This window comes from Calypte anna, chromosome 5 (assembly GCF_003957555.1).
Source record: "Calypte anna isolate BGI_N300 chromosome 5, bCalAnn1_v1.p, whole genome shotgun sequence".
Classification (NCBI taxonomy): Eukaryota; Metazoa; Chordata; class Aves; order Apodiformes; family Trochilidae; genus Calypte; species Calypte anna.
The window spans coordinates 12045246-12071745 of record NC_044250.1 but is presented as its reverse complement, the minus strand read 5'-3'; the positions used below and the strand labels follow the sequence as shown (position 1 = coordinate 12071745).

The window sequence follows — 26500 nt, the reverse complement described above, 5'->3', positions numbered from 1 at the left end:
AGTTCCAGCCTCACTCCACAGGCAGGGACAGGTTGATCCAAGCCCCATCCAGCCTTGCCCTCTTCATTGTAATGAGGGATATTCTTTTAATATACTAGTGACATTTTTATATATATATTTTTATATATATTTTTTTTTGTATCAGACATTTTCATATAATAGTGGATAAATCATCTTTACTTCAAGGAGTAGCTTTGGTCATTGTTTCTATGCACAGGTGCTGTTCACAGTTTTCTTCTTTCATGCCTACCCTGAAATTGTTAGGAAGTTCACTACATAAGTATCTGGAGCCTACAGCAGAGTAGCTGCACACCTAACATTTTTACACAGGTAAGGTTTGAGTTAATGTGACTGAAAACCTGGTTTTAGGTGGGTGCAAGTGGAGCTGTATCTTGGAGACAAAGCCCTATAAAGAAAACAAAGAGGCAGAAAGAACAGTTTGTGGTTTTATTGGTGCTGGAGCTGGTACTACACTTGGACAGTCTTGTTGCATTCAGAAATCTTTTTTTTTTCCAAATGTTCTCAGAAGATCAACTTTACACCTAAGCTGATACAGTACACAAAAATAAGGTTCTCTAAAAAAAAAAAAAAACCCACAAAAATTCCAAAAGCAGTGTTAGGAAAATACATTTGGACCTACGAATAGTGAAATACTTAAGCTATTCAGCCAGCAGAGAAGGTTGGTCAATTGGCTTGACAATCCTTTAACTGCAAGAAAATAGTCTTTGGTTTCACGTTGTGTTACAATTAGTTACTGACTGACTGTTCTGAACCAACACTAAACAAGACGAGGAAAAGGCAAAGGATTTTCTAGGCAGTGCTGCTTTGAATGCTGGATTTCTGTCACACCATTTCACTGTACAAGACTGACTAGGTTATCTAGCTCTGGCTAAGAACATGGGTGTCTGAACAGGGAAAACCCTAGAATAGTTTCCTTATGCTATCTTGAAACTTTTGTTCAGATTTGAGCTGCTTGTGTGTTCTAGTTGATACATACATTGAAAGATTTGACCTACTTAGGAAGTGCAATGTGAGATAAACCACTAAACCCATTAAAAATGCAAAGAGTGAACTGCTTGGGCAGACTTAAAACTGTAGTTCCTTCTGAATTCCCCAGAGTGTGTCTGCACTCTTCCTTAATTTGTCCTCTTCCTCAGGTTTTAGGATCATCTTCACTACATCAGTAATGCCATTACTGCCCAGTATACAAGGAACACTTAGGAAGACATCTTCTTTTATTCCATGCATGCCCTGAAAAGTAGGTAAGGATAGTTAGGCTAGAGTTTGTGTATGTCTGTATTTTATAGAGTAGTCTATAACTAAGTTCAGTTGAAATTAAATTAGGTTATCATTGTTCTTCAGAATTCCCAAGGTTTTTAGTTCTCAGTAAACCAATCTACCTGTTCTCAGTAAACCAATCTACCCAAAAGGAGCCACTCACCTTAACGATTGTGGAGATTGGGTGCACTCTTCTCAAATTCTTCATAATAGTTTCAGCTAGATCTGCCACAGACAGGCCAATAGCCCAGGATGTGTACCCCTTCAGTTTGATGACCTCGTAGGCACTGCAGAGACAAAGTTACTCAGTAAAAATAAGTATCACCAACTGAAATATTTCAAGTTTTTAAGAACAGCTTCTAGTGGTGTCTTAATTGATTTGGAGACATTAGAAGCTTAACTAATTTGCTGACAGGACTGAAATGAACTCGGAACTGAAGACCTTTATTTGCATTTTATGCTATTTCCCACAGTTATGCTGGAAATTTGGAAGTTGGAGCACTTCCCTAATTCCTAATTTTAAATTAAGCCTGTGAAAAATCAACTCTGCCAAATTACCTTAATCCTTAACATATTATTTCAAGTTCTATTATGTCTGTATCTTGGTATTAGTTTTGGGCTACTATGGTATTTGAAACCATATATGGATACTGCAACTCAGAGGTGCTCTAGCTCTTCATCATTTTGAGAACAAATGTTAAAAAAATAAGGGGAAAAAAAATAAATCAGTATTTACCTGTCCACCACCTGCTTATGGACCTCTTTCCACTGTTCCTTGTCTGCATCAGTTCCCAGATCTGGATGAAGAGCCTTCAGGGAGACACCAGCAACATTCACTCCGCTCCAGACAGGTACTGGAAGTTGCACAGATTAATTACCTCACAGGAAAACTTAAGTTGTTTTTTCTCCTTCTCAAATTAAGTCAACATAAGAACTAAAGTAATCAGCCCCACGTCACTGATTTAAATATGACTTTAAATATAGATTTGCTTTGCAGATCAGACTGACTTGCAGGCTGAGAACTCAGGAGCAAATAAGCATCTTTCTTTATAAATGATGTCACAATGTTCTAATATACCTTCATTAAATCAAAACACCTAGGCAACATGAACTAAAATGACAGTAACTAATTTGCAAAGGTTTCTCAAAATAAGAATTTATTGCAAATGAGTCCTCGTGAGTGTCAGGAAGCAGACAGTACTGCTCAGGTGCTGCTAGAGGAAGTACAGGTTAAGTAAAGAGCAAGCTGCTCTTTCTCCCATCATTCAGACTTGCCTCTGCACTTAGATTGCTATAAATAGTTCTTGGAGTAATTGAGAGATGCCAGTAGAGACAGTGGCATGACTACCAGTAAGTTTAGTGCAGATCATTGGGAGTCCCTTGCACAGACCTTTACCCTCTTGCTTCTTCAATTTTTTTTTTTTTTTTTTTGGAGTTCTGGATGGTTTTTTTGGAGCCTTAAAAAACTTTAGCCTCAGATTACAGTAATGACCTTTTCCAAGCAGAGTAGCTCAGGTCAAATACAGATCATCTAGGGTTACTCTCTGCAGCAGAAGACTTAAAGCAGGACTTGCATTGTTACGGTGCCGCAGTGCAAAAATTTTTAAGCAACATTTTGCTGCACCTTTTGAAGAAATTTCTTGCCAACAAACTATCAGAAAAAGTCCTGTGCAACACGCAGATGGATTTAACCCTTACCACTGGAATCTCCATGCTCTCCAACAATCCATCCATGGCAGCTCAGAGGGTGGATGCCCAGTCTTTCTCCCATGAGGTGACGGAAACGTGCAGAGTCCAGATTGCAGCCACTGCCAATAACACGGTTTTTAGGAAAGCCACTGATCTTCCAGGCCACGTAGGTCAAAACATCCACTATAAACAGAACAGGGATATTAACAAGAGCCATCTGTGAGCAGTTTAACTAGGATGGTATCTCCCATTTATATGTAAAGATTTTCTCTGCACACGAGCTTCACGGCATACAACAGAGTGAAGCCAGGCCCTGCAGTGGGCCAACACAAGGACTGTTTCAAGGGTAGAACTGCGAGGCTGTCTATGCTACACATGCAATTATCAGTGCCTATTACTGTGTCCTTTGCTAAGGACAAAAGGCAACTGAAGACCCAAGTTGGAGGCAATCTGGTTTACTTCTCAGAAGACCACCTTACGGAGTGTAGAGAAGGAAGATGGCACTTCTTGCTATGTGGTTACATGTGTAAATATTGTCTAGAAGCCTGTTCTTGGTCATACTAAGGCCTCTTTACTGAAGAAAAGACTATTTTCTAAGCCAGCATTAAGGCAACACAAGACAAACCTGGGTTTGAGACAATGAGCAGCTTGCAGTCAGGGCTGTATTTAACAACATTGGGAATGATGAACTTGAAGATGTTCACATTGCGCTGGACCAAGTTAAGGCGGCTCTCTCCTTCCTGCTGACGGGCACCAGCAGTGACAACCACCAGCTTGGAGTGTGCAGTCACACTGTAATCTGCAGACAAAAGGCTGTGTCAAACATGGCCTCTCCCTACACGCTGTTGAGAACAGTTCTCAATTCCTTTTAATATTGATACCTGAAATTTGAGGGTGCTAAAATTCTGGTAATTGTTACTAGGCCTTTTTTTTCTCTCTCCAAGTTAAGTTTCACGACTGCTTCACTGCCACGTGTGGCATCCCTCAGGGCAAATCAAAACCTTCACACACAGGAGTCAGGCAGTGGTACTGCATACTTTTCAGGCACAGATGAGCATGGGGCAGCTGTCAGGATGCCATGCAAGTGCTGTACAGAAAAGTGAGAAGGCTCTGCCCTCATGACCTATTATCTGTGGACAGAGCAGCTGCACATTAACTAAGGCATGAGATGGCTAGCATTTGCCCTAGTCAGGTTGCCACTAACTTATAAGATGCCAGACATTTCTGGCCAAGAAGTAAGCAGTTATCACATTCGGGGCTTAACTGGCTGTGAAATAGTTCTCAAAGGTGCAGGAATACTTAAGAAATTAATCTTTATATATTGAGTGATGAACTGGGGAACAGAGGATTCCTAGCTGCATCAGCCTTAACAAAGTCTGTGACACAATCTCAGCTGAGCAGAAACAAAGTGAGGGACCACTCTGAGACCTGAAGGGGCTGTCTCCACTTGGAATTAGTAAGCACATCAGAGCCAGCTACTTGCCTTTGCCAGAGACAATCTTTGGTGTTTTAAGGAAGAGGCTGCCATGCTGGAGATCCAGCATCTCTCCTCTCAGCTTGTCCTCCACAACATCAACAAGGGCAAGCTCATCAGCTAAGTCCTACAAGAGACCAAGATTAAGTAGTAAGTTTATTGCCTCTTTGAACAAAGTGCCTGATTCATAAATTGAAGTTTTAATTCTTTTAAAACCAGTGATCTATTTAAGCAACTTTACTCATGTAAAATACTTGTTGCCAAGCATTAGTCCCCGGGGATATCCACTTTGTTCGTTTAGTACTTTTTCAAATCCACATTCTGTGTGGAAACGCTGTACAAGTTGGCATGACACCAATGAAAAAATAATTCAACAGCTGTTCATAAACAGCAGTTATGAAAAGCAAGCCTGATTTTTAGCATTTTCCATATAATAATGCAAGACAAGAGTTCAGACAAGACAAGAAGTTCAGAGTGTCTAGGACCACTTTTTCCAGTCCACACTGCAAAGAAGTATTCCATCACAATCTGCTTCAGGCAAAATGTTCTTAAATCTGGAAGTTGTTCATAGATAAATTCAGCTCATAAGCAAAAATGATACAGAGAGCATGTTCTGCCTGATAATGGGATAAATCTGGTTTACAAGAACTGCAGCTGTCCATTCTCTGTCAGTAGGTTGATTGCTTTGCTTCAGGCCCAGAGAAAAGAATGGACAACCAGAAGTTCATGTTGTGTGCTAGCCAAATCAGTGTCTTAAGAGACATTACTTTTTGCAACTCTTTTATGCCTCAGATAGTCACAAGTGTGACTTTATCCCAAGCTTGACACTTACCCTCATCAGGATGCTGATAGCACAGGCCATTCCAACTGCACCCACACCAACCACGCTGATTTTATTCTGGGCATGACCCTCCTGTTTGTGGACATTTTGAATGAGCTGGTCTTTGAGGGACATGGTGCACTGCTGCAAGGAAAGCAACACATGATTTCTCTAGGCTTGGGAGCTTTAACTGAAACCAGATTAATCAAGCAAGACAGGCCTTATTCCAGGATGATAAGAAAATGGAGATAAATCATATGCCTAAAACAAGTACTGCCTGCATGCAGCAAAATTATTTAAAAACTGCATTACTGATGACAATGTACTGTTTAAACTGGCAATAGCTTTCCCTCATCCTGAGAACCACTGCTTATATAGCTGGGTGGCACTCCAGCAGCATTAGAATGATCATCCATATTACATTTAGGCAAAGGAAGCCATTTTAGTACTTCTGATCACAGCATGATCTGGCAATCTCCATTCTGCTCCCCTGAAAAACTGGCACACCGTGCCCTGAAGGCTTCCCAGAGCTGAAGCTGTACAACACTTCAACAAACCCTTAAGCACAGCGTGATCCTCAAAGTAAGCTTCACGGATTTGTTTTTAAGTAAGAACTGCGTAATTTTGAATTCAGACGTCTCGAGCCTGGTGACACCATCTCTTCTCTCTCAACTTTCACAGCTACCAGCTGCATGGCAGCCTGGTTACACGGGTTCTAAATCCGACAGCCACGGGCGTACTGGAATGCCACGTCGGAGCACTGACCTTCCCCTCGGGTCCCTGCAGAAGCTGACACCCTGCTCAGCCGGCGAGCGCTGCACTGGCAGCAGCTCAGCTCCTGCCCCACCGCAGAGCCCGGGGCAGCCTGGCAACAGGAGCAGGTCCAGACACAGCCGGGTTCTGGAGTCAGTGCTGAACAGGCAGCGACCGGCTCGGGGCAGGAAGGGCCACGCAGCGCTGCGAGTTTGGGGCGAGGAGGGACAGGAAGCCAGCAGGGCCCGTATTTAGTTAAGAGTTGATCGAGATCCGTCAGTCTTCATTTGCTAAAGCCTCCTGAAGCGTGGCCCAGCACCGTGCACACTCTCTCCATGTGCCAAGCTCTCCCTCTGCGCTGGAGGAACTTCCACGTGCAGGGCTCTGAGGAGCATCCACCCCACCATTCCTGTTGCACTTCGCAATTTTTTTTCTCTTTTTAGAGTGCCAAAACACTGAAGAGGGAGACCCGGTAGCCGAGGTGGGACCTGAACGCTCTGTTCCAAACACAGCCTCGAGCCCACCCGCACCGCCCTTTGCGGGCTCGCTCCCCGCAAGCTCCCCGGGGCCCACGCACGCTTTTACCGATTAAGACAAGTAAGTTAATTAACAGGCTGGAGTCGGGGGGGGGGGGGGGGAGAGGGGGGAGGATGACGAGGCAGTCAGTGCACATCCCCAGTCAGGGCAGGGTGTTGGAAATGGTGCACAAGGCCGCCGAGCAGGGCGTGGTGCCTCCCCGGGATGAATTCCGAGGCTGTGCCCCCTGGCTCCTCACCCGGGGGTCTGGGGGCCAGCGCTGCCCACACCTCCCTCTCTTCAAGCCCCCACCTCCCCCTCCCCAAAACCCACCGGAGCGATCGCACGTACCGAGCGTCCTCACCACAGCGGCAGCGGCGGTTACGGCGGGGGGGAGGTGTCCGCGGGCTTTAAGTAAGGGCCGGGCGGGTGACGTGCGGTGGGTGGGCCGCGGCGGTGGAGACGTGCCCGGAGACACGTCGGGGTGGGGAAGGAGGGGGCAGTGGGACCGAGCTTGGGATGGGAGCGGGGAAAGGGAGGGGTGAAGCCGGGAACGTTGGGAAGGTGGGGAAGGGGCTCAGCCCCGCCTGGGGCTCTCCAGAACCACGCTTTAGGGGCTGTTGAGGGGGTTGAACCCATGTACTGGCACAAGGGGGTCCGTGCCGTCGGGGGAGATCTCCCGCCTGCTGTTACCGACCGGGATGGGTGGAAACGTCTGAAACGTTGGCTCGAGGGCAGGGACCCGCCAGCCGTGCCGGCTCTGGAGCTCCGAGAGGCGTTGAAGCTGTTCCTGCCCACCTGCCCCGGACACACCAGTCCTGTGCTCCCCGTCGGCACAAACCCTGCGGGTCTGCGGCCTGAGTTCCCGGTGGAGCCTCGGGTCCCGTGGCTGGGAACCTGATTGCCATCTCCTTCAGTAGATGTTTTAGGTTTTTTTCTTTGTTACAGACATAGGATGGCGGTTTAGTGCCCGTTTCTGTGTATTCCCATGTAACTCCCACTCGGTGGTTAAGTTACATAAGCAGAACCTTCCCGGCTCCGGTCCCGGAACGGCCTCGCTGCGGGAGCGGCTGCACATGGAGCGCTTCAGTCTCCTCAGCAGTGCCTCAGACAGGGCAGAGCACTCGTGTTTTCCCGTCGCCACTCGTGTTTTCCTGTCACTGCGGAAATACCCTGACTGGGCTCCCACTTGCTATTCTCACAGTCACACCACACTGTTGGCTCCCTGTCACACTGCTTGGCCACTAAAGTCTGTCACGTTGCTTACTGCTTGCTAGGACACCAGCAAAGAGCAAAAAACATTTCCTGCACGCCTGAGGGCTTTCAGTTTTATACTGTGCTACACAGTTGTCCCACAAGACTTTTTTTTAGTAAACCCATGCTGCCTTTTATTCATTTATTCACTGAATTTCGTGTTTGTAGTTAAACTTCTCTCCATGAGTTTTCCTGAAGAACTGCACAGACATCCAAAGCACAGGCCCAAAATGTTTCCACCGTGCCTCACTTCTCCAATACTTGCTCTTCTCGAGTCCTGTGGTAATGCCTCCAAGTCAGTAAATTTACCTATAATCTTTATATCTGGATTTCTGTCTTACTATGCACTAGGATTCTGGGATTGAGAAAGTCTGGTTCCTCCACTTGGAGCAGAGCAGACTGGGGGTTTTGTCTGCCAGTTGGCTGTGTTAATTTATTATCCCATACCCATTTTTCCCCTCCACCCTTCCTCTTAGGCATCCTCTCTTTACCCTATGGATTGACATGTTCATCCTTACTGAAAATCAGGGAAAAATTAATCTTGTGTGAATAGCTGGGTTACTCTTATTTTCCCATTCTTGTTTCACAAGGATTCTTTTTTCTTTTCCCAGACCATCCCAGTGACATTCCCTTCTGCTACGGTGATCTGATGGGAATGGTACCCTAAAGCCTCATTGTTTCTTTTACAGTCCAATGGCAAATCAGAAAAAAACAAAAAACAGGTGAAAAAATATCTAGAAATGCTTGAAACATAGAATAAGGAGATTTACATGGAAAAAGCCATACAAAACCAAAATTTTATTATAAATACAAAGACCATCTTGTCTGCTGAAGCAGGTTAAATGTAATAACCTTATCAGCTGCAAAGCTACGTGTGCTTTGTTCCTTGCTGCTGCTTGAGGAATGAGGGATGCTTGTGAGTTGTGCCATGTCAGAAGATACTGGTAGCCAAGGAAGGGAAAGGGGGGGTAGATGCTGAGTAGGCTTAATACCACATGATTGAAGAATAAAAGGAAACCATATCATTTCCTTCTGTCATTCTGAATTATGTTGAGCTCACTGAGCATCTTGTTCTACCACAAGTCTCAAGGATGGATTAAGTAGTTTAGTTCTGCATCCCAGGAATCTGTGTTTACAGTGGCTTTATATGAATGGGACCAGACATCACATCCAGATTTTGGGTTCCAGGCATCGGGCAGGACAGAAAATGAACATCTGACAGGAATTAAGATGACAAAGAAATATTTTCTCCCAATAAAAATTTTGCTTCTGGAAGGTTTAAATGTGAGATAAGAGGCTTCTAAAACAAGGCTGGATGGATAGATTAATGAGCATTTTAAAAATGTGTAACTGATGTAGAACAAGTGGTATTTTACTGCTGTCAAAGTGAGACCAAGGCTCCTAAGGTAAGCATGTTGGTATTGCAAGATTGTTCTTATCCTGTGGTTTTTACAAAACAAAATTGGATATGGCTTTTAGGATATGTTTTCTTTTAAAATCTTCACCTGCTCATGTTTGTATTGCTTGTTACCAAGAACAAATCTCTGTTACTTCTTACATAAAACATCAGGCTGTCCTGAGCTGTGTGGTGCCTATTCAGTTCTACCTTTAGTAGAGCAGGCCAAAGCAAGCTGACAAGGATGTTTCAAACCATCCTGGTCCCAGCATTTCTTTCATGATAAGCAGATCAGCAGGCCTGTTTTACTAAAAAGTGTCAGTTTTTACTACACCAGTGTTAATTCACCTGAATTACAAAACTGAGAAGAAGGCTGCAGCAGCCAATTTTTTTCCTTTTATGTGTCCTTTGTGATCTTAGTAGCAGCAGTAGATGCTCAGGAGAAAAGCTGTCATCTGACATGACTGACATTGATTTTCTGCCTCAGAGGGCTTCAATCAGAGAAGGCTCAGAACAACACAAACAGAATGGAATGAAAAAATTAATGGCATTTTTCTTGCACTTGGAAGGCCAGGTCTGTTTTGATCTCTTACATGACTGACTTTGATTGTAGGGATGCTGCTGACTTTCCTCACTTGTATATATAAACAGTTTTATTCATCCTGTTCTTTTTCTGCTGCTGCCTTTCATTGCAGTAGTGAGGGGTGGTGTTGACTGAGTGGTGGGAATGTTTGAAATGTGACAGGGTCTCTCTCTGGGGAAGCTTGGGTCTTTCTCAGCCTGATTATTCTCTCTTCAGTATTAGCTTTCACAGATTAAACATTTGTTAATTATGAAACAATTTAGCTTTGCAAAGCAAATTTAAAATGCTGGAGGTTCTTCACCTGAACCACAGAGTCCTGGACCTCAAAATGGAGTAGCTTGGCACTCTGCTAAATTGTGAACAGCAGAAGAGCTCCCAGAGCCAGAATTCCTCCAGTTTCAAAATACTTCTCAGGGTAAGACATAGGAAGTTGGTTCATGCTCCATGAAAAAAAATGCATATTTTGTCTTCCTCAGATTTGGACAGCAGCTCCACATCAAACCATGTGAACTGATCTGCTATGAAAAGTGAGAGGTAAAAGATGAATTTCACCTTGGCTTGCAGTAACAGGTACATGGTCCATACAGGCAGGCAGGGTAAGGATGCTCCTGCTGCTTCAGCCTGCTTTTTCTGTGCACTGTCACTGCAGGGGAGGGGCGAGCTGATGCAATCTCATTTCCATACATATGTGTTTCTGCAACCTATTTTTAAATGCACACCAGGGTAATATACATGGAGACCTGTGTAAAAAATTGTCAGTTTCTGAAGATCCCAGGTTTCTACAATGCCCTTTTGACAGATGTATGTTTTTGACTGCAAACTGTTTTCTAGCTGACATGTTTCAATACTCAGAACGTCCAAGTTACACCCTTGAAGGCTGGTTATGTTTGCAGATACAGCAGCAATGGATTATGCATTCAGTTTTAAGCTAAAAATGTTTTCCTTGCAATGATTTTCTCAATACAAAATTAAAGCTAACTGTATTTCTTGCAATAGGTTCCTAAATCATCAGTCTAGGTAGATGAATGTGATTTTGTCTTGCTTCTCTGAAGAAACTGATTTACACATGGAAAGATGAAACACTGTGCAGGGTTCTCTAAGCCAAACCCACACCCTCGATGCAATTCTGAGTACTCAGTTACTCAGGTACTGCAGGAAATGGAATCTCAGACAAATCAGGTGGTCAGAGAGAGGTGGAAAAGCACTCCTGGGGACAAGATCTTTGCCAAAGTCACAAAGATATCTCAGCCAGTTCATCACCAGCCTGCTGTTGATTGTCAAGAGGAGCATTAATTAATGCATCCTTACTGTTACCTAACTTACTCTCGAGTTCCTGGAAGGCTACAAGAAGTGGAGACTTTCTATAAATTACTATAAGGAGCTGGAGAGATATGAGAGGAGGGCCAGAGGAGGGCTGTGGACTGCTGCCACTGCTTCTTGACAGTTCAAGAGAACTGTCAGGTTCAGCAGCAAAAGGTCAGAGGCAAGTCCCTGCACTCCATCTGGAGCAGAGACCCCCTTGGCCTTATTTTAGTATTCATGCTAATTCTGCAGCTGTCAGGTTTGATCTCCCTAGGATCCTTTATAGCATATCATATGTCAAAGAGCTGGTTAGTTCAGGGTAAGGAACTAGAGAGTCCTGCAAAGATGAGTTTTTGAATAATTCGGGGTACTTGGGACACAGTACCTTTCATGACACAGTAATGCCTCTCCTGTGGAGGGAGATACTTTTCTACCATTTCGGACCTTACATATCTGGTTGACCACCTGTGTATGCAAAGTGATAGCAGGTTATCTATATTCTCCTATCCAAAAATCCTGCTCTACAGAAACAGTGCATAGTCAAGTGGGAATTCGCCCCTTTATCTCCTCCATCCATTTCTGAGACTTCAGCATCACAGCAGGGACTCTGCAAAAGGAAGCAGCATAAAATTACAGGATTAAGAAAGTCACAGGCATTAAAAATAGTTTGGCCTGTGTTTTCATGAAGGACACACTTCAGCATGCAGGATGCCACTCGTTAAAAGTTTTTCCTGGAGACATCAGTGCCATGAAGCATAACATTACAGCTCCCAACATTTTCTGGAACTTGTAACATATGTGTTAGTTTTCATTACTTTTTATGAGCCCAGTGAATAAAACCCAGTTCTGTGCCTAGGGTGGAATGAATGAGAAGGCCAGAAATCAAGAGATAATGATGAAGTCATTTTGCAGTCTCCTTTTAGAGCCTGAATGCCACAACAGCCTCACAGTCTACCCCACGTGTTGATGTTCTCAGATAATGCCCACTGAATATGGAAAATGTGTGAATGTGAAATTGATCATCTGTTCCTTGGAGAAGGAAGGTGAAGTTTAGCTTGCACTTCAATTATCTTAGCAACCAAATGGAAGTAGGCAACCAGCTGCTTTCATTTCAGTCCCTACACTTGGGCCTGCACACCTGAGGCTCTCTAAAAGAGCTCTTCAAAAGTGCTGCAGCTGAGTTGGCTCAGCCCTAAGACAGCAGTCCTGAGGAGTGTGTTCAGCTCTTCTGCTCTTCTTGGAGGGGAAAAGGAACTTTGCTGTTTCTGCACAAGGTACTAATTTATTTTTTTGTTTCTGTGGTAGTGGTTGTTGTCAGCTCTCTGGGTGAACACAAAGCTCCAGGGGTTGGGGTGATATGACTGTGAAACAGGTAATGTCCTGAAAGGTTACCAGGCAGAGTTTTTAAACACTCTTTACACCAGTTGTACTGCCAGCAGAACATACTGCTGATGTGGATGTGGAGCTATCTCCCAGGGGAAAGCTGTTGCCTTATTTCTGTGAAAGTTCTGCTCCACGGGCTTTTATATTTTGTTCTGTTTAATTTTATTCTATAAGTAGAAGGTAGATAAAGGAAAGAAAGACACATGCCATTTCCTGGATGACTGAGTTGTCCTAGCTTGTATTGTTAGGTGTTTATACCATTATCTAGATGTCCTGCAGCTCTGTGTTTGTGGGTGTTCAGTGGCCTCCACTTTCCCCAGGCTTGTGTGTTGGTGCTACTCCCAGTAAAGCAGGATGTGAGCCCTCAGACTGTGGGTAGGTTCAGAGTGTGGCCTGGCAGGAAAAGGGAGGATGATTTCTAATACTTTCCAAGAGAGAATTTTGTTGAGATCTTAATTTTCTTCCATTCATTTCTTAATTCTAAGTGCCCGCATTTCTTGGTTGAAACTTGATCTGCTGCACCATGACTCAGTATCAAAGGTCTAAACCATGGCAGGGATGTCAAAGGAAAATGAAAGTGGCTGGAGGGAGGTGCAGCTTGCATTGCCACCATGCAGTAGACTTTTGACTCAGCTCCACTCTGCAGCCATAGTGAAATCATTCATAGACTTCAAGAAAGAACCAAGCTGAACATCTCTGTCAGGAGCACAGCAACCACTGTACAGACCCACAGCAGAGAGCTCATCAGCTAAAGAGGTGGAATAGAACAGGGAAGTGGAAGTGGAAGCAGAGTAAGGCAGAATAATGGCCAAATATGGTGCTTGTCTTAGCATGCTGTGTTTTTCAAGAACGTTTCACAAATACTGACTCTTACCTCTATCAATTAATTCAATCTTCTTATTTACAGTCAAATTTTAAATAGCAAATGAAAGGTTGTTGCTTGCCTACAGACTGCTAGTGAATCATTTTTACAGTGCTGTGCTAAATGCAGTGTTTCTGGCTTGTGGACCCTCTGTCCATGGATTTGGATGTTATTGCACAAATGTTTAGCAAACATTTGCAGGGCATGGCCTTGTTGTTTTGTAAGCTATGGGGAGTCTTGTTTAAAGAAGTGGATCTTACTAAAGGGAGCAAGAATCTGAGATTGAGCTCCCATGGAGGAGGATCCTGATACCCCCAGAATCTGTAGGTTCTTTTCTAGTTTGGCTCTTGTAACATGCCTGTTTCCTGGGTAGTAAATACAAAGTATGCCATTTCTCACTGGCTATCTCCAGCCTTGTGTTGTTTTTCTCATGACTTTATCCATATTCAGTTGTAAGCCTAGACCCTATGCAGTTCTGGCCTTAAGAAGCAATGGATCAGTGCAGGTCCCTTTTAAAAGATGTCACTATGATGGCAACATGAGGTGCTGGGAGACAGTGTCACTGGTTCTTTGTGTGTGTGCATGCACATGTGTGCTTAAGAGCTGGATCTCTGGAGGCTGGGTCTCCTTAACACTTTCCCCACACTATATTCTCCTTTCTGCCAGTTGTACACAGTATCTGCTTTATTCATTCTGCTTTATTTTTGGAGCATCAGTGTGTGTGTGTTTGTTGTGAGCCTGGTGTTCCTTCATTTTTAATCTCATCAACTGTTTGTGCCCCCAGAGGGCCCCAATAAGGAAAAGAAACCTGTTTATCGTTGAAACTTCCAGAAGTATTTCTGTCTCCAGTCTTGGTCTTGAAGTGGAGGCAGTTGAAGGCTGAGGAAAAAAACTTGTAAGGTTCTGGAATAAAGATGTGTTGTCATTATTTCTGTTTGTATATGTTTAGGTGTAATGTTGAATGTATGTTTCTTGGATAACAATCTCAATCTTGTACCATCTTTCAAAATATGCTCCCATGCAACAACATCTGGAGGTTTGGAGTCAATAGGATATTAGGTTATACAGAGAATTAAAATAATTAAATACATAATTAAAAATAATCTAACATTTCATATTTCTTAGGGAAAGCTTACTGAGTTCAGTGCATGACCTCTGAGAGTTCTTAGGCATGCAAAAGCAACAAAAATAGCTCCTTGGAAGGCCAGAGAAGGCAAATGTGTGTGGATAGCTTTGCATTTTTGACCCGAAACATCTGCATGTTTTATGTTAAGAATGGAGGAATGGATAGGCAGAAAACAGAATACCAAAATGGCCCTGGAGGAGAGGCTGTGAAACATGTTCCTTATCCATATGAGCCTGCACAAGCTGCTGCAGCCTTGACTATTTTTCCATACAAGAGGTGGAGAAAAGCTTCATTAACATCTAAACCATGCTTCAGAGACAGCCCAGCCAAATGGAGGCTGGGTTAATAGATGCACAACAGCAAGAGGAGCCCGTATGTTTTAAAATGGAGTCACAGGCTTGTATCCAACTGATTTTAAGCTTCTGACTGACCTCAGAGTCTGAAAGAAATTTTAGCTTGTCAGACCAAATGTTCTCTTTCTTTTGATGTCTCCATGCTGAGGCAGAGTTTACGAGAGGCTTTTATAGCAAATCCCAAAGTCAGAGTCACCTCAGAACACTTTAATTATTGAATAGGCAAGAGCTGCTGTGAGAGGGAAAGGCTCTGTGTTTCTCTGTATTACCTCCCCCCCCCGGCCCTTCCTGCCCAAATCCCCTTGGTTAATCAGGTTATGTTTGCCCTATTTCTTTCAGGGAGCAAGCAGAATGCAGCATTGCTAGACAAGGAGGAAGGGGAGGAGGAGAAGGGCATGCTTAAAACAGGAGTGGGTTGAGGATGCTCCAGAAAGGAAAGCTTCACTTTGGCAGGGTTCCCCAGTTCTCAGCAGGATGCCTTCGAGCTGGGGGTGTCTCTGTGACCTGTCACACTTGGTGACACGCCTGGCACATCCCAGGCCATGTGCCAAAGGACAGCTGAGGGAGCTTGGCTGTCTGCACTCAGCCTGGAGGCAGTGGTGTTCCCTGCAGCTCACAGTTTCCACCCCAAACATCCACTCAGCAGCCTCTTTTAGCAAAGAGGCCCTCAGGGGATGTCCCAGGGGAAATGCACTCTGCCTGACATTTGCCTGGGGTGCAGAGGTTGGTTCTATGGGAGTCTGTGCATGCACATGCATGAACACTTATGGAGCTGTGTGTGCTGCAAGCTGTTGTACAGCCCTCACTCCTGCTGCAAGCCACAGAAAAGTAGCACAGATGGACCTGCCAAAGTGAGAAGCAGGGAGCCAGCACACACACACAAAGCACCCCTGACCTGTGTGACAGTCATTTTCAGTTTCCTCTAAGCCTGGTGGTCCTGAAATACAGTTTTGAGGGAGGGGTAGTGGTGTCATATGGGTGCATGCCCTGGAAATGCTCACATCTCCAACTATAATGGGCTGGGAGGCTGAGGTCCAATGCTCTTTTGTGACCACTGTCTTCACCCTAAGCTTGCAGCTGAAACCATTCCTCAAATGTGAAAAATTGCTTGTTCTGAGGTCTGGGTCTGGGAGGGCTTAGATGAATAGTGTAGCTCTTGGTGGGATAATTAATTGCAGTGAGTTGGGTGGGCTTGGGGGCATAGCAAACAATTTTAAAGGATGTAGGTATCTGCAGGTCTGTGTCTGTATTCTGTGTTTTGAGGTTGAATTTATCCAAAAGCTTTTAACAAAATCTTTCTGGACCAAATAATGAAACTTCAGGGAGTTTATATGTAACCCTGCTTCTCCAACACTGATCCTGGCTCAGGATCAGTTGAATGTCAGTCTGTGCTTGCATTTCAGTTTTGCCAGGGAGTGCCAAGCCACTCAAGCATTGCTTAATTCAGTCTTTAGTGCCAGCTGCTTTGCTCAGATCACAGTGCATTGTTCGTTTGAGACACATGTATTAGAAAAGATTTTTAGCACTCCTTTAGGTTAACAGCATGGATCAGAAACATTTTTGTAGCTCAAAGCCAGGTGAACACTAAGACTTACTTCCAGAAGCATAAGCATGGGCAAATGCAGACCTTAGCTACTAAATCCAATAGTTGTGGCATGATTTTACATGTTCCCCAGCACAGAGCAGAGCTAGCTGGGTGGCCACAGGCTCCTGTTCCTGCAAGAATGGAGAAGCAGGAAACGAACTGCTCCTTGGCAGGAGAGAGCCGTGGGAAGACCGAGGTGTAGCAAGTCCAGGGGTGCTGCAGAGCCAGACCTTGCAGGTGTCTGCCAGCCACGTGTGTTTGCATCCCAGACAGAACAACCCTGTCCTGTGCTGCATCAGAAGCATGGCCAGCAGGTTGAGAGAGGTGATTCTCCCCTCTGCTCATGAGACCCTACCTGGAGTACTGTGTCCAGCTCTGGAGTCCCCAGCACAGGAAAGCCATGGAGCTCTTGGAGTGAGTCCAGAGGACAGCCACAAAGATGCTCAGAGGGCTGAGGCACCTCTCCTGTGAACAACATGCAGAAAGTTGGGGTTGTTCAGCCTGGAGAAGAGAATGCTCTTAGAAAGATTTTACAGCTGCCTTCCAGTACATGAAAAAGGGCCTACAGGAAAAAAGGAGAGGGACTTTTTGCAAGGACATTAGTGATAGGACAAGGGGTAATGGCTTTACAATGGTAGAAGAAATTCTTTCCTATGAAGCTGGTGAGACATTGAGTGTCACAGAGTGTCCAGGGAAGCTGTGGCTGCCCCATCCCTGGCAGTGTCCAAGGTCAGGTTGGATGGGGCTTGGAGCAGCCTGGGCTGGTGGGAGGTGTCTGTGCCCGTACAGGGGATTGGAACTACGTGATCTTAAAGGTCCTTTCCAACTCAAAACTCTGTAAACTTCTATGATCCCAGATGCACTGTTCCTTGTGTGTTGTGGTGCCTGCCCAGCACCCGGTGCTGCCATGGCCCGGTCCTGTCAGGCCCTCTGGGCTCTGAGGGGCGGGGTGGGTGAGGTGCTCCCCGGGGCTGCAGCTGGGGTTGGGCTGCAGGAGGGGAAGGTCACAGCAGCTCCCTGAGGGGGTTTGGTGTGTGAAGGGAGAAGGGCTGAGCTCTGACTGCAAGAGGGACATGGAAGTGCTGGAATGTCTCCAGAGGAGAGATACGGAGCTAGTGAGGGGCCTGGAGGAGTGGGTGAGGGAAGGGCCTGTGGGGTCTGGAGAAGAGGAGGCTGAGGGGAGACGCCATGAACCTCTACAGCTCCCTGAGAGGAGGCTGCAGGGAGGTGGGTGCTGGGCTCTTCTCCCCAGTGAATGGTGACAGGACCAGAGGACATGGCCTAAAGCTGCAGCAGGGGAGGTTTAGATCACATATCAGGAATAATTTCTTCACTGAGTGGTCAGGCAGTGGAGCAGCCTGCCTGGGGAGGTAGTCGAGTCACAGTCCTGGAGGGGTTTAGGAAAGGGGTGGATGTGGCACTTCAGGGTGTGCTCTAGTGGTGTGTTGTAGGGGTTTTGCTTGTTGTGTGTGTGTATGGTTGGGCTCTGTGATCTCGGAGGTCCTTTCCAGCCATGTCTGCTCTGTGATTCTGTTCAGGAGAGGGCTGAGCTGTGAGCTGCTCTGTTCCAGGCTGTGCCAGCAGCATCCTGGCTTGGCAGCCGGTGTGTGGGAGTGCTGCTGGAGCAGATGGCTCCTGGGGAGAGGAGGAGAGGGCACCTTGCCTTTGGGGGAGGAGAATGGTGTGTAATGAGGCAGCCTGGCTTGAAGGCTGAGTGACAGCATGGCCAAAGAGAAGGTTTTAGGTCAGCAGGAGGCTTTTTTCTACACCTGTCTGATACTGCCAGGTAAGGTATTGTCAGTTCAACAAATATACATAAATCTCCTCCCAAGCCTCTCCCAGGCTAAACCTAGGCTCCCAGAGTTGTGTTACTGGCTTAAAAATTCTGAACTTGCCATCTGATGTATTTCTAATTGTCTGGTTTTCAAGTGTCGTTTTTTTTGTTTTTTTTCCTTCATAAGCCAGCAATTATTGTTTTTTGTTTGTTTGTTAACAATGTCCTAAGACTCCAGAAAGGGAAACTTTAAGGAAAGCTGCAATGGTTGCTCAGATCTCGTGGTACTAAAAGGAAGCTAAGAGGCAAAACCCTTGGCTGGAAAAGTGGGCCAGTAGGCAAGGCTGAAACAGTAGCCTCATTGTTTGACTTTTGCTGTAGCTGCCGGATATGGGTTCATGTCACAGGGAGTTGCATATTACAGATACGTGGCTCGTGGTGTGCACAGCAATCAAATAATGAGGTAATTACTGGGTTAGTGGGAGAGGCATGCAAGCAGTGTAGGTTAAGTAATTAAAAATAAAATCAGTACTCTAAAATTTACAGTTCAGAACTCTGCTCCTATGATTTGGCTTTAGATGAGAAGGAAACAGGAAGCTGACAGATCAAGATTCTTGAAAATATCTGCCTCAGTTTTAATGGCTGAAAATCATTTTGACAGGGGCAGTGGCTATACTGAGTTCTGCTTCCAGTTAAGTTTTAACCATTGAACATACTGGACATCTAAAGAATTGAAGGTCTGATTTCTGCAGAAGAAAGTACTGGTACAAAACACCCAATAAAGTCAGGTAACAAAAAAACCCCAGAACTCTTCAGAAGCACTGATACAACAGCTTGGGGTGAATTTGGCCCACAGAGTTCTGCACAGGATCCATAGGGACGGAGCTTCTTGGCTGGTAGCAATGGGGTAATTCCAAGCTAAAATCCCTCATCCTTTCTCATGCTATTCTGTGAATATATGACAAGGAATTTAGAGAGTGAGGAATAAAATGTTAGGTTTTTAAAATGGAACATATGTTGATGTCTCAGGTGTTATATGCAGTTTGAGGTATCCTGCAGAGATTGGTTTTGGAAGTTGGATCCTTCCATGTCTGCACAACCAATACTTCCTCTAAATACACCCTTTTTAAGCTGTTTCACAGTGTTTCCCTGAAGTTTGTTGTGCCCGGATTGACCTAATTGAGGAGAGCAATAAGCTCTGTATTTTGTATGGAAATGTCAGTGCAGATGTGTGATAAAGTTGGTAGATGCTTAATATTGACTGATACATTAAATAGTTTGTTGCATTTTTAGTTCTTGGGATGCAAGTGGCTTGCTTGTGATAAAGCAGCTTTGAGAAGTTATGTGCCATGTGGAGATAATTGTTTTTCTTACTATTTGTATCCTTTTGAAGATGAGGGCATAATCACTGCTGTCTCCCTTGATAAAGGCATGTGAAAAAGAAAACATTTGCCAGAAAGTATTTGTGACCTGCCCAAGTTACTTGAGTATGTCTGTAATCTCAGCCTTGTAACTAGACTGAAGACATCATTAAAGGTCTGCTGTAAAAAGGGTTGTGCAAGGCCTTTAATAGGGAAATTAGTTTGAACTTTGTGCAGATGCCATTTCCTGGTTCTCTGCCATTATTACATGCAAGTAGATAAAGGGGAGGAAAAAACAACACAGTCCAAAGTAAGGGTTGGTTACCACTGGACTCTGATCTGTTTGACACAGTAACTGCAACCATGAAAAAATGTTTTGGGGTTAAAAAAAGGGAGTTTCTCAGCCACCTGGGATGGAAGAAGTGAAGAAGCCTTCACAATTCTTCTGTGAACTATATACACCTAATGAGCCTGATAGCTCTTCTGGGAGATTCTCAGAAAGGTTACCATGCACATAGCACTGGTACTTCTGCTAGGACTCGTTCCGTAGTCAACCAAGAGAAGTTGTTCCATGAATTCTTCCCCTTGGATAGGTTTTCAACCATTGTCATTTAGGAGACCCCTGGAGGGGTGTGTGTGTGTGTGTAACCTTGAGCTGTAACTGGAAGATAAGCTTACTGTACCTGAGACTTCTGTCTTCTCTTACCAGTAACTTGTGGACCTTCATGGGCCAGAGGCATGACTGGAGTTGTCTGTGGTTTTATCTTCTCTGAGTGAGGAGCCCAGGTTCAACAAGCTGAAATTTGTCAATATCCTTCATCTGCTATTGGGTATCCTTAAGTATGACATTGGAATTCAGCACCAATTAAAAATAAATAGCCAATCCCTCTGGGACTTCTTGCTGAAAAACAAACCTGTCTCAGTGACCTAGATCCAGTGAAGTTTTGAATTATTTAGTCCACATCTTGCAGATAATGCAGCAAACTTGTGTTTGGGAGAAGGCTCTCAGGTTGAATTAGGTAATACTCTCCTATCTTTCAAAAGTTTGGTGCTGACTAGGGACAGCTGAAGACCTGTCTTTGGTACTGCCTTTTCAGATCCTTTTGATTATGTAAAAGTTCTTGACAGTTGGTGGTAATCTTGGGACATGACACATCTAAAATGTTGACCCTGTTGGTTTTTTTTTTCTTCTTGCTGTTGTTTGGCAGGTGCAGCTTCAGTTGTACAGGTTGGGTGTGCAGCTGGCAAGGTTTGGGCCCTGTGCTTCCCAGTTCTTGCCAAGTGGAGTCAGTAGGGGGGATGAATCAATAAATGTTTGAATTCTGTGTCCACTGGGTGTGAAATGCACAAACACTTGGTTGTAAACCATATCAGGTAGGTGAGGGAGCTGCACACAGAGCTGGTGGCTGTAGCTCACAGTACTGCTGTCATATGGCTGTCACTGCCACCAGGATCTCCAGGCTTCCTGCAAAGCAGGCACTGCCACAGCATTTCCTTGCACCTGGGCCTTTAAAAAGGACAGCACAACAGTCATGTTAGTGAGCTGAAAATGAGTAATATGAAATGCTTCCAGTTTATTACTGCAGTGAGTTACTGCAGCTAGTCTGATGTTTCCTGGTGCTGCTGGAGGAACAAATTCAGGCAGCGGTTGCCCTGTTGCTGCTTTGAAGATAAAACAGAAATTGGGCTGAGCAGTGAGACCTTGGAGTTTGGAGCCTGTCTATTGTTTTGAGCTCATCCTTTAATAATTGAATTAAAAACATGTATTGATCTGGCAGTAGTGCTTGGCTCAATCAAATCAATGTTTTGCAGAGGACTGTGACAAGCTGCATCTGCATTAGCAAGCTGTGTGCCATACCTAAGGGCAGATACTGAGCAAACAGTTGATGCTAAAGACCTGATACCTGCTTTGTATGTGTGCTGGAGGCTTTACTTCTAACTCGAGTCTAGTGCTGTGGTCTGACACCCACTAGTGACTGGAATTCATCTCTGGTTTAGTTTCAAACCAGGCAAATCTGTTTGCATGCTCTGAAACTGCCTTGTCATCTGCACCAAGCTTGGTAACCAAGAACACTTGGGGGATTTTGTGTGGAATTTGTTTGCAATGTGAATAAAATGGAAATGGAGCTTCACCCAGGAGCTCTGAGCTGTGCTGTGCAACCCAGCCCTGTGTGCTGTAGGGGTGTCTAATTATAGCATCACATTCTGATTTCACATAGCTCAGTATTTATTATTTAGAAGGGGGGGTATGTTTGGGGGAGAGTAATCATGAAATAATGTATCTTGAACTTAGGCAGTAGCATTAGTGCAGAAGAAGAGAAGCTGCCCTGCTGGCACAGTGCCTCTCCAGCCTGGGCAGTGTTTCTTGCCAGCACTGAGTGAGCTGTGGCTGCTGAGGAAGTGGAGCTGTGTTGCATAAAAGGAGAGAGAGAGAGAGACAACTGAGGGCTGGAGGGAAGAGAAGAGGAGTTCCTGCAGGGGAGAGCACAAATGTCAGTGTTTGAATGTAGAGTTTCAGGGCATGGCCAGGCTGTGTCCTGTAGGACTAACAGGAGTCTGACTAGGATAGAAATGAAAGTGATTGTTGCTTCCAATAATTTTTATGAGCTTTTCCCACATTTCTGTGTGGTTTTCTGTGGTGGCAAAAGCATTGGGTAATCCTCCTCAGAGACATGAAGCATGATGCTCCTCCTATCCCATGAGTGGCATTTTAACCATGGATTCAACCAGGCTGACAGGAAAATGGCCCCACTGTATTGTAACATGCAGCTTCCGTCTGGTACTTGTTTTAGTGGAACATTTCCTGGTCCCAGGCAGTTTTACTGCCACATCTGACCCTTCTGTGTACAAAGATTTTTCCTTGAGCATCAGGATGAGTTAGAGTCCTTGCTCCTGGCAGGGACCAGGCTGGATCTGGCTGCAGCCTGGATCCAGAGTAGAGCACCCAAGCCTCCAAAGCCACCCTTGCAGCAGCCAAATCCAAACAGGTATCAGCTCAGGTGCTGCAGATGCCCGGGTGCAGACCAAGTGCATGTGGTGGAGGTGCAGGCAGGGGATTGTGTCTGCTCAGCATGGCTGCCTCCTCCTGCCTGCCTGCCTGGGGACACTTCCTCAATGTGGGTCAGTGCTTCACAACCTGTGTCATTCTTTGCTTGGGTACAACAAACAGCTGCAGGGCAGAGGGGCCTGGGTTTGTGCTGGGATAGCTCCCATTTCCTGAGCTCCCCCCAGTGAGAGGTTTTTTTCTGGCTTTTCAGTGTGCAGTTACTGGCCCCCATAGAGGCTGGGCTGTGTCTTTAGGTCACTTCTTCCATCCCAGGTGGCAGAGACACATAGTCTCTTCTATGTCACCTCCCAGGCTTTGGACATGAAGACAAGGAGCCCAAGTGTCCCAGCTCTCATCCCACAATAGGGAGGTCTCATGGGAAGGGTTCTGTGTCAGACTGTGTGGGAAAGTGGCCTCAAACCAGGCTGGCTGCACTTCATAGGGATGAAGCTGGGAGCAAGGCCAGGCTCTGCCAGTCCTGCTGCCAGGGCCCTTGTCCAGCCTCATGGTTCCCAGGGCTGGTAGCCCTGGTGTCATGTTTCCATCCCAGTCCCACGGAAGGCAAGAAGGCTGTGTCTGAGGAGCAGAGAGGTGACAGAGCAACCATCTCCCTTTGTCTGCTGGTAGAGCAGAGCTCAGTGCTGGATATTGCTACCTATGTCTGTTATAGTACTTACCCAGGCAGGGGCTGGGAATCACCAGCACCAGTGAATTTGCAGCTGGGAAGGGAATAGACATTGATTTGTTTTGTTTTGGTCTTTTTGTTTTTTTGTTTTTTTTTCTTCTTTGAAGGTGTGTGTGTTTCTCTGCCCCCCACATGCCTTGGTATGCAGCAGTGAACCAGCCTGTCAGTGGTGTGGCTTGGCATGTTTGGGGAGTGAAGTTCAAAGCTGCTGTTGATGGAGTCTGTCTTCCTGAGGGAGAAGTCATCACCAAGGAAACTGCTGGCAATCCCTCTCCATCTGGAAGTGCCTTAGGCTGGCTGTGACCTGGGATCACCCCCTTTCTAGAGCTAAAGGGTTGCCTGTCTTTGGTTATGCAGGGTCTAGAAACTGAGACTGATTTGTTTGAATTACGTGAAGTGCTTGTGAGTGGGGGAGCATAATGAAGAGGAGGGACCTCCCCTCTGGGGAAAAATGGATCTTAAATCCCTGGAAAAGTGGTTCACATTATTTAAGGTGAATAGACCCTCATTTAAGGTTTGGATCACAGCTCTGACAGCTGGTTCCTGTTCAGGTTTATCATGCTCGTGTGTTGGGTATTTACTCAGTCTAAAGTAGTGATTATGACCTGAGAATGGTTATCACAAAATGTAGCAGTAACTCCTGTGTTAGCCTTTGGACTGTTATGTTTGTTTGCTTTTGTTAAGATAAATTGAGGAGCTGTGCCCAAGGGAGTGGCAAGCCATCAAAAAAGACTAATTTCTGCAGCACCCAGGATTCCTGTCCAAGGCTGAGGTCCCTAAAAAAGCATTCCACTGTCAGCAGCTGTAGAACAGCACAAGCCAGTTTGTTAGTGACAGAATTTGGCATAAGAAAAAAGTGGCAGTTGTGTAAACTGGAGCTAGCCAGAGGGCTGGAGAGGAGAGTATCTGATCTCTCCTGTTCTCGGTAGCTCCCAGAGTGCTTATCTTAAAGTCTAAATTAAGACAAGACCCTTATATGAAGTGGAGTTGTTTTTCACATTTTTGTGTGGCCTGTTGTTGCAGAACAGGATTCCTGGTGCTCACCAGGTGAGGTGTCTGCTGTCTGTGCTGTGCAATCTTTGCCCTCCTGGCAGACCCAGCAGCTGAGGCCAGCACCATCCCTCCCTGTCCTGTGGTGCTGTGGGTCCATTTGATGATCCGCTCCTGGGTGGAAGGGGAGGGCAGTGTGGGGCTGTGCCCGGGGTCAGGGCTTGTCAGCTCACAAGCACGTGGGTTTACAACTCATTTATTTCCTCACCTGCTATCTGCAGTAGGGCAAAGGTAGAAAAGGGGAAAGGGCTTACAGAGAAGTGGCTACAGCAGGGCTGCTGCATCTGAGTTTTCAGTTCTGGTCACAGGACATGCTGAATGTCCAAGCTGGTATCATCTGCTTTTATCTGGATCAGCCCCTCAGCTGTAGGTGGAGAGGCTGTGGGTTAGGACAGGGAGGAAGCACACTTGCTGATGTGATTCATGGGATGGGCTGGAAGTCCCACCTGAGCCAGTGCTCTCTGTGCAGGCCCTAAAAGGAGGCAGCTTCTGTCCCAGAAAATCTGATCATCTATAGCCAATTCCTGAAGTGTTTGGGTTTTTTTTAACAGAAGCTTGAGTGTGCTCAAATCCTTCCCTCTCTTCTCGGCAGCTTGTAGTCAGTTGAGCGGAGGCAGGGTGGAAAAGGGAGGTGCCGTGGTTTCACCCAACAGGCAGCCAATACCACCAACCAGGTGTTTGCTCACTCCCCCTGAACCCTCTAGGGAATGGGGAGAGAATTGGAAAGGTAGAGACTTTTGGGTTGGGATACAAACAGTTTAATAATTGAAATAAAATAATCATAACAGTGATGATAGAACAGAATATACAAACAAGTAATCCACAGTGCAGCTGCTCACTGTACACTGACCAGTGCCCAGCCTGTACCTGGCTAGAGATCCCAGAGAGAAATCCTGAAACCACAATCCCAGGAAAGAAAATACACTTTCCAGCCAACTCTTATCTATATACTGAGAAGAACATTGCATGATATGGAATATCCCATTGGCCAATTTGGATCCATTGCTCTGGAGATGCTCCCTCCCAGCTTCTTGTGCACCTGCACACTAGGAAAGCATGGAAAGCTTGGAAGTCCTTGACTTCTTAACAAAAACTAAAACCATCAGTGTATTATCAACTCTTCTCATGCCAAATCCTACACTAAAACAAAAAGACAGTGCTGGTTTTGCTAGTAGGAAAATTAGCTCTGCCCCAGCTGAAAGCAGGACAGGAGGATATGTGTGTTTCCAAGAGCAGGACATCACTTTCCCTTATGGTTGAGGGGATGAAATGCAGAGCTGTGGGTCTATGCACATTGTGTTGGCAGCTGATTTCCAGGGAGGTTATACAGAAGGGATCTGAGATTCCCAGGCTATAAGGAGCTTGGGCATGGTGGTGAAGACAGAGTTTTGTGTGCCAGAAAAGTGACAGAGTCCTGTGGGTGAGCACAAAGGGCAGGAGGAGGCTGTGCATGGTAGTGGAGGATGCCAGTGGTGCTTGAGGATGCTTCATCTGGGTGCAGTAACTGTAAATAAAGATCTGGTTTGTCATGTTGTGTCCATGGATTAACTTGGGCTGGAAAGGGATGGAGTGGGGCTGGGCTGATGCTCTAGAGAACAAAACTGTGTCCAGGTTTAGTTGGTGTTTGGCAGACACTCATGTCACATGGGGAAATCTAGAGAGCTACTCTGTACATGTGCCAGATACTACTTGTGGGAATGGCTCTGGTGGAAAGAGCTTCCCATCCTTGACTGGGGTAGAGCTCTTGTTGAGAAATAGCCCAGTTTTTTGTGGGACATATTAAGTGTTTTCACCTGCTGAAATTCATATTCAAGCTGTAAAGAAGCTGAACCAGATTTGTGTTTGATATCTGCTTTGTCCTCTCTAGCTTGGATTTGAATAGCTGACAAAGCAGGCTGTGCACCTCTCCTGAACTAACAGCTGCTGGATCAAAATATGGATCAAGCAGAGTACTAATCCCTGAAACTGGCTTTTGTAGGATCAGAAAGAGGACAGGAGCAGTAATGCTCTAGCAGAGGAAGTCCTCAACCCCTGTGAATTAAATATTTTGCCATAGTAACTGTATTGTAACCCTTTTGCTCCTGGCCTCTTCTATCAGCATTAAGGAACAGCTGAGCTATACAGAGACCTCAATTTAGATCTGAGTGGAGTCTGTTTGGGATTTAATTGAACATCAGGAAACACAGCCTAAGCATTAGAGAAGACTTAAC

General features: G+C 45.4%; 1 protein-coding gene across 3 annotated transcripts; it reads right to left on the bottom strand.

Moving 5' to 3' along the window:
- Positions 1-432: 432 nt before the first annotated feature.
- LOC103538355 (L-lactate dehydrogenase A chain) lies at positions 433-7010 on the bottom strand. 3 transcript variants are annotated; one of them, XM_030451505.1, is made up of 8 exons: positions 6882-7010; positions 5274-5405; positions 4451-4568; positions 3593-3766; positions 2977-3150; positions 2015-2132; positions 1442-1565; positions 433-1251 (listed from the first exon to the last, which is right to left on the bottom strand). In XM_030451505.1, the coding sequence occupies exons 2-8, from the start codon at positions 5394-5396 to the stop codon at positions 1087-1089; spliced, it is 996 nt and encodes a 331-aa protein (XP_030307365.1). In that variant the 5' UTR covers positions 5397-5405; positions 6882-7010; the 3' UTR covers positions 433-1086. The 3 variants fall into 3 exon arrangements, with proteins under 3 accessions (XP_030307365.1, XP_030307366.1, XP_030307367.1); XM_030451506.1 differs by having other exon boundaries at positions 6864-6928; XM_030451507.1 differs by lacking the exon at positions 6882-7010 and adding an exon at positions 6027-6237.
- Positions 7011-26500: the final 19490 nt, after the last annotated feature.